At 43.8% G+C, this 8438-nt stretch overlaps 1 protein-coding gene across 1 annotated transcript in view; it reads right to left on the minus strand.

The window, feature by feature from the left end:
• The window catches only part of LOC104509743 (membrane-associated guanylate kinase, WW and PDZ domain-containing protein 1-like), an 11863-nt gene that overhangs the window by 213 nt on the left and 3212 nt on the right, over window positions 1-8438 (minus strand). The window contains exons 2-6 of the mRNA XM_010151779.1: window positions 6864-6954; window positions 6685-6748; window positions 5565-5711; window positions 4277-4415; window positions 3-638 (exon numbers count right to left, since the gene is read on the minus strand). Coding sequence (XP_010150081.1) covers window positions 3-638; window positions 4277-4415; window positions 5565-5711; window positions 6685-6748; window positions 6864-6954 — 1077 coding nt within the window. The remainder of the gene's footprint in view (window positions 1-2; window positions 639-4276; window positions 4416-5564; window positions 5712-6684; window positions 6749-6863; window positions 6955-8438) is intronic.

The following is an 8438-nucleotide window of genomic DNA, read 5'->3' on the forward strand; positions in this document are numbered from 1 at the left end:
GCGGCTCGCCTCGTGCTTCCAGCTGGGCTCTTCCCTCTCCCGGTGGCCAGCTCGCTCCTCTCGGAACCGTCTGTCAGGCGACCTCTCCCTCCGCCGGTCGGACGACTTGGCCCGACGGTCGAGGGAACTCTCTCTTCTCCGGTCGGGCGACCTCCTCGGCTCCGTGAGTCTCTCCAGTGACCGCCGCCGGCGGCTGGGCGACCGTTCCCTACGCCTCTCGGGGGAGAGCTCTCTCCTCCTCTCGTGTCGCTCCCGCCTCTCCAAGGTGTTGTCAGCGCTCCTCGTCCCTTCCCTCCTCTTTTCGGGAGACCTCCTCTTCTGCCCGTTCACCACCGTCCTGTCTGGCTGCCTCTCGCGCCTCCTCTCCGGCGACCTCTCCGTCCTCCTGCCTGGCACGTGGTCGTTGGTTTTAGAAGTCCCATTCCAAGTGTGGTGTTCATTGGGATGTCTGCTAAACTCTCTGCTGCCTTTTAGGTCTCTAACGTAAGTCCGCTTGTCCCCATGTTGTGATGATTTGTGAAGGTCTGGTGGATAACTGGACTCCGATGATGGGTGCTGCCGTCGGTCGGGTGGTACGGGTTTCATTTCCGATACATTTTGTGAACCTGTGGCGGGACTGTTCCTGTCACTGCTGGGGTCTGAAAGAAAATAACAGCAAAGCGTTTGGTACCGATGCCTTCCGCGGCGCCGTGACACCACTTAGCACTCTTCAGACTTCATTAGTGACAAAAACAAACAACTGTTAAAGCAGTCAGCGAAGGCTAACCGGAGCTTTTGTTAATTTAACTGCGAACAAGGAGAGTTACGGGTTAGTACTGGTGCTGCTCTGTTCGTTAGCTGTGTTTTGGTCCAAGCCGAAAGCATCTTTACGCTCTTCTTGTCATGGGGCATTTTACATTTCCCCCAAGCCCAATTCATAATGTTTCGGTTACGCTACTTTCTTTCCAGTAGAAAAAAAAAAATATTGTAGGTGGGGTTGTTGGCTGGTTTTTTTTAACAGTTTCCAATAAAGAGGGCCTTTAGGAAACGGTATTTTTCTTTTAAGTCTTTTGAAAGAATTGCCTTCCAGCTGTGGGAGGCCTTGTTTCAAAACGCAGAGAAAGTAGAATTGATTATTAAGTTTTCACCTTGTAAAATAACATTTTGAAGGTGTGAGAATTAGACTGTAATCATGCAATTTCCATTTCGTTTTAAGACATTACTTAATCTCGCTTAGTTCTACCACTTTATGAGAAGTCCTAGGGTAGATTTTGGTTTTGCCACAATGATTTGAACAACGATGACAGAAGTTATGGTTTTTTCATATCAAAGCAATGGAAAGATATTGTAATATGTAGGATGGCTTTGATTAAAACCTAATCTCCAGTTCATTATTTTTAATGTAGGATTTCAGGTAAAATACAGCTGAGGTACCTCTGGGAGACAAAATGCAAAGCAGAGGGATAAAAGCCACCCCAAAACTAAACCTGCGCTCTAGCTAAGCTACGATGACTCACGTCACGTGTAAGGGATGTTTATGACTGATTCATTACAGACGTGGCAAACACTAGAGTAGCTGCGCCGACTTAATGCGAGCGTCGCTTCTGCTTGCCGATTCTTTTCTTTGTTAGAGTAACTTCTGCAGGGCAGCTCGGCTGGCGTCAGCTATGCTTCCCGCGGGCTTCCTGCCGCTCGCACCGAGACACCCGCCTCCAGGTGGACTGTCCGGACGGCAGCGACTGGAAACCCTCACAAACACTTGTGGAGAAGGGTTATTTTTCTAGTTTTCTCCTTTTTGTCTTCCCTCCCCCAAGCCAAACACTCTACATGCTCGCTCCTCCTGCCATCACGCCTCGCATTTGATGGCACTTCCACTCCTTAGTTTGGGAGGGTCAGTGTGTGCATGGGCCACGTTTTTGGTGATTTCCAGGTGAAACCCGTGTTGCAACTCACGTGTGTGCATTTTTGCTTATTAGCTTTTTCAGGCAGCAGCCGGGGACCACACCGCTTTTCCGTAGCTGTAAGCACGTGGCTTGCGGCAACCTGGCTATCGCACAAGGTACCGGCGGGGTTTACGCGTGTCCTGTGGTGTACTTACATAATTCAGGGGACGCAGGGTGCTCGGAATGAATTGCTGTACATATAAAATATAGCGAAGCGGAAAGCAATGTGAGGGAATTAGGCCACAGCACAAAAACACCTAATATTGATTTTAGCTACAAACCGTAGTTTGATTATGGCCCATAAGGTAGAAGCAAGACTCCCCGAGCTTGTCATTTCTCATACATGCAGCGATATTAGGAGGTATCATCGCTGAGGAAGGAAGAGCCCAGCACCAAGAAAAGTAAGAGAAAGAGAAAGAGAAAAGTAGAAAATTTAGATTCCCTATAACAAAGATGAAAGAAAGAAAAATCTTCATATTTTATCTTAGAATAAAGAAAGTTTATTTTTCCAGTCAGATTGTCTAGGCTTCACCCAAATATAAGGCTGCAAAGACAGCAGTTGTTATTATCGTGACATAAAGAGACATCTAAGAGGTGATTCAATAACCCAGACAACGAGAGCATCCATTCTAAAAGACAGCTGGAACAGCGACACAGAATGTCATAGAAAAAACATTAACAATCAAACAACAACGAAAAATAAAGTCCACCAGAGACCACAACATTAAAAATAAGTACAAAACTCATTACAAAAATATACAGCCTCATAGAGAAGCACGTTCCAATCGAGTCAGAAAAATATTGGAACTTAACATTATTAGAGGAACCATTTGCGACTGCAGCGAACAGAACGAAGAGAGGAAGGAGTCCCAAATGTTACAAGGATATTCTTTACAGTAGTGCAACCCCTGTCTATTAAATCCTTGCTTGGAGGATGAACGTTTAGTGGTTTAGCATTAGCCAAAAGGAAATTGGTGGTGTATTTCCATCCTCAGTGCAACAGACATATGCTTTGAGAAGTGAAGCACTTAATTTACAGGGTATTTATGCAGTCTAGCGTATGATACAGTACTGTACATCCAAAGGAGTATAGGAAAAGACAAAGGTAGAAAGAACATTACAGGATTTCAGTGCCATCATTGAACCTTCTGGTGTGCTATTTATAGTACAGAAGTGTAAACCCACAACTTCCTTTCCGTATCGTTAAACACTTCAACTGTTTGTTGATTATACTCTGAATTGGTCATTTTTAAGTTAAATAATGAGCAGAGTGAGCAGAAACTCTCAAACGTGTTACAGTAAATGAAAAGAAAATCTAGTTCATAAATTGTGCAGAAGGGTGTGCTTCTGATTTTAGGACATGGAGTGAATGATAAACACAGAACTTACTGACAGAGAAATAACCCAAATACGGGGAGGAAAGTATAAAGGACATCCCTTCAATCATCAGTTTCTATAGAAACCTCAAAGACCTTTGGTTGGGAGGAGCCCTCCATCGAGGGCACAATATTTGACAATTATCTCAAATAAATAAGACATAATTATAATATTAAATGGTGGGCTAAGTTAAGCCACCCAGCAATCCAACCTCCGGGGGAAGAAAAGGAAATCTAACGCAACTCTTGGCAAGAAACGAGGACGGCGTGTTTCCCCCGAGACAGACACGAGAGCACCTTTTCATAACCTCCTCCTCACCTTTTCAGACCTTACAGATTAACGAGTTGAAACCAGCAGACAGTTTAAGAGGAAGAAAAGGGCTCAGGAGGCCAAAACAATATATTTTTGCAGTAAAGCTTTCTTCTTCTTCTTCTTAAATAACTTTATAAATATTTACATAAATATTAAGGGAAGGCAAAAATCTCATAAGCCATCTTGGCATTCATGTCTATGGATACAGACAGGAACTAAGGGAAAAACCTAACCAAAAAAAAAATAATCACTGCTTCAGAATGATAACTCAGGATCCCAGGTTTTGCATTGATTAGAAGTAGAGACCTATTTGAAACAACAATTCAGCCGCTGAGAAACAGTTTGGCACAGTTCAGTGACATTCCTTGTTTGGCTGGACAAGACAATAAGGTTTTTTTTGTTTTGTTTTGTTTTCCTCTCTGATCACCAAAAATACTGCTATGATGATCTTGCCTTACACTGCGCCCCAAGTCCATGGAAGCAAGCAAAGGATGAAATGTGTAGAAAATTCAGCACAAGCGAGGCAATTAACCTTATGTTGCAAAGGTTGGTAAGACACTGGTGAGAAAGGAAAATAAGAAAAGAATTCCCGCTTCAGATCTTGAGACAAATCATTCATGGAGTGATGCCAGGGAAGAAAGGAATGTTTTCATAGTTTGACCCACCATATTCTGGGACAGAGCCATCTCCACGTTTCAGAAACAGGCGGACCCTGCGGCCACCGTTTTTAATCAGTTCGATGGCCCGAGCGTGCTTCATGTTCTTGGTAGTTTCTCCGTTGATCTCTAAGATTTCGTCACCGATCTGTCAATGTAAGAAAAGATTCTAAGATTGGAAACAAGCCTTCACGAGGCCCGCCACCAGCACATCACAAGACAACAGCCACAGCAAAGGTGGAGTAACAACTGAAGCGAAATGCGCCCAACTCCTTCCAGTGGCAGTCCACAAAAACCAATACGCAGGGGCCTGGCAAACATGAAGATGACAAGGAAAGCTTGAGGTATCAAAATATTTCACTGCTGTTCTGTAAACCTAGAGTTTATTTTACTTTGATTACTTGTAAAGTCTTTGGTCAAAGTGGTTGTTTTACAGTCTGCTGTGACTGGGATCTTCAAAGAGCTTTTCCAGGTACATTACTCTCTTGGATACAGATACCTACTAAGAGCCAGTAAACCTGCTTTTGTAAATACAATTGTTTATCATGATAGGAAAATGGGGCTTGGAAGAGTTTGTCAAAGCACTGACTTCCACAGGGCAGCACTGATTTACTTTCATCAGCAAAGATTTTGGACCTATAAATCTACCCCTAGCAAAAGAATTTTGAAAATGTCCTTTGCGTGACAAATCTGGAGAAGAAGAAGACATATGCTGTAAAGTTATCACGCATTCTCTGACAGAGGAGCAAGGAGCACATCAAACTTAGCAATTCCGTTTTTTTCTGTAGGCATTTTATAACATATGGCCTTGTTGCGATGTTTATAATTTAGCTCAGATGTGAAGTTAACAGTTAATACTAATCAAAACTTACATTATAAATCTGTAACCCATGGGTCCATATACGTGCTTCCTCACCGCTCTGCCCACCAGCAGAGGAGAGGATCAGGTGGAACACCCCGATCTCTCCTCGGGGCTGCAGCTTTAAAGGAGCTGATGAAGACTGTGGCTGTTAAATTTTCACTGCTAACATCTTTCTTAGGCTTTAAAAATCAGATTATGTATTAGAATTTAGAAACCTGGGTTGGAACAAGGGGGTGAAATCTTCCAACGGGCACACAGTTATAGACTGTACACAGAGTGACAGAAGCCATTAGCTGAAGTAAACAGGAACCACTGCTCCTTTCAGTTAACATTTAATTTTCCTCTCAGCTGGCACAGCAGAAGGCCTGCCCACAGGGGAGAGGCCAGGAAGTCAGCTTACTTCAAAGAAGAGTGGGTTTTTAAATCTGTGCATACCCTCATCTTCCCACATCTCTCAGCTGGACCATCCTCAGCTAGCCGCAACACGTACAGATCCATGTTATACTCCCGGCCACCTCGCAGGCTAAAGCCAAACCCTTTGGCTCCTCTTTCCAGCTCAACAGTGTAAAAATCTTGGTCCTGCTGGAGGGAAGACAACATATGCCCAATTGAACAGAAAGTTAAATGCTCTACTCTCATTTTCAAACTACTCAACCAATGAATGTTATTATTTTGTTACTCATAATTAAAGAAAATCACACATGGACCAGGATTGCCAGTTTCCTCCGATTTCACACTGCAATTTGGAGTGCCAAGAGTGGTCGGCAAAAGGCTGCTTGAACAAAGGGGCTTGGCCATGTCCCATTCGTAGGGACCTCTGTTCACCACCACCTCCTGTGCCCATGCAGAAAGGCTCGTTGCTGGAGGGTGGCTGGTGTTCTACCAACTGCAAAGGAAGGCTAGGGCAGCCCCACTCCCAGGGCCAGGCTTTGGCTCCACATCTAGTGGTACCTGGGGCGAGTCTATGCCGTGGGGCTGGCTTTTCCTGCGTGTTACCACCTCATCTATTCCTTTGCATGAAACGCAGAGGCATGTGAATAGTTTTCCACAAATGCTGTTAGCGTAGGGATATTCTGGAGTCCCTAAAGGAAGAGATGACTCCTGGGATGGCCAGCGGCAAGAAAAGTTGATAGATAATCTCTCTACACCATCTACAAAAGCTGGAACACTCCAGTTATTATTAATTTTTACTCTTTTTTGTCCTCTGAATTTATTATTTACACACAACAGTGCTTCCTGGAGAGGCCCCTCAAAACATACAATTCAATAAACAAAGACATAAATTATTACTGTTGTAAAAATCTCAGCTTTTTTTCTCTCTCTCTTTTCTTTTTCTTTCCTTCCCTAAAAGTGCTAACAAGAATGTGTTGGAAATATTTATCAGCTGAAACAACAGCAACACACACTAAGAAACTAATCAGCAAATTCCTCTTTCTCCAGCAAACAGACTGAGGGGGAACAATCTCCCAGTAGGAATTTTCAAGGGAAACAGCCCTCAAGCAGATTGGAAGCAACAGCCTATGGTAAACAAAACAATTAGAAAGGTATTCCTTACCTGCGCTGCTTGGGGCGGTTTGAAGTCAAACTGGGATTCCTGCTTTGGTTTGGTGGTGTTCCTGCTGTAATGAGTGAGAGGAAGAGAGGAAAAATACAGCTCATGGGATGTGAAGATGATCAAGAGGAAACCAAAGAGAGAGCACATCAACATGCTCTCCTCAAGGAAAGCAATCTGACCTGGTCTCCTGTGGTATTTGCTGAGGAGTGTGTGTGGTCGTAATTGTAGCAATTTTTTCTGCGTTGGTCAATAAAGTAGCATTGGATGATTCTGAAAAAGAAATATTTTTTTCGTTATGAGGGGAGATCATTGGATATTCACTGAAAAAAAGTTTTGCAAAGGCATTTCACTGGAAAGCATCATTATGTTGGTTCTAAAGAACTTGGGATTGGCTCAAAATTCTGAAGTCCAAAAATCAACAGGACAAAATCTAAGCTAAGTCACTGTAATTATGTATATGAAACTGTACAGTCAATTGGAAAAAGAAATGGGAAATATGGATTAGAAACGCCTCTGACCATCAGGGACACTCAGAGTGAAGACTGACTTGTGGAGGACGGCTTGAAGGATGCTCTATCTGTTGTCTACCCACATGAATTCCAGTCATTAAAGTCTCCAAATATCATAGGCTGGCTGGATTAATTTTACAGCAGCAATAACTATTCCATGGATTATAAACTTAGCAGTGCTTCCTCCATCAGGCACTGCAATCTTCAGTAGGAATGAGATGTGGCTTTTACGTAATACCTCACAAGGTGACATTGAATGTGGCTAAACCCCAAATTTACTGAAATCCACCTTTGAAATGATGATCTGTAGAGATCCCTTCCAACCCCTACCACCCTATGTGTGTGAAATATAACCCACTGCTGCCCGGACATCCAAAGCTGCATGCAGGAGTGTGGAACCTGTACCACAGGCATCAACAGCTCTGGGTACCATTTATGAAAGGGCTCACCAAGAGAACGCAGAGAGCAGGACTAACTTCAAAAACCAACTTATGCCACCGTAAGGGGCTCTCAGCCTGACATCAGCCTGTGTAAATGCCATATTCCTCTAGGCACAGGAGGTGCTTCCAGGCGACTTCAAAAAACAACTTATGCCACCATAAGGGCATAAGCCTGACATCAGCCTGACATCAGCCTGTGTAAATGCCATATTCCTCTAGGCACAGGAGGTGCTTCCAGGCGAGGTCCTCTCTCCTGCTTCGTAAAACTGGGAAGGGAGTTGCCCTCGGCACAACAGAAAGGTGTCCCTCACATGGCAAAATGGTCCCCTTGTCATTTTGGAGCTTTATCATAAGACTTCAGTAAGACCAGAATTAACCCTGAACTAATTTAAAATTCAGCCTAAAATTAAGGTCAGACACCTTGTTCCCTGGCTGAATTTGTCTAGTTCCAAACCCAGTTAAAAAAAAGGCACCATCAGACAACAGCAACAAAAAGCGGGTGGGAACACCTGGCTCTCCAACATAAAATTACAAGGTCTTCTACCCTGCCCTTGTTTGCCACCATAGCTCCAGGCAGCTGGTAATTCGTTCTATTGACTATGGAGAAATCTGCCGTTATTAAAGAGCCCAGCTGCAATACAAAATTGCAGAAATTAGGGGTTTTTTTTCCTGAATTAAAGAGAGGTGGTGCTCATGGGCTACCTTGGTCTTGGGAACTTATTTTGTCGTGGATTTACTTTAATTGTGGAGACATCTAGATGAGGTGAACGATTTTCCTCTCCGTAAAACTCATGAAAAGGGAAAG

The sequence above is a fragment of the Eurypyga helias genome, unplaced genomic scaffold (genome assembly GCF_000690775.1).
Source record: "Eurypyga helias isolate BGI_N326 unplaced genomic scaffold, ASM69077v1 scaffold5295, whole genome shotgun sequence".
NCBI classification, from domain to species: domain Eukaryota; kingdom Metazoa; phylum Chordata; class Aves; order Eurypygiformes; family Eurypygidae; genus Eurypyga; species Eurypyga helias.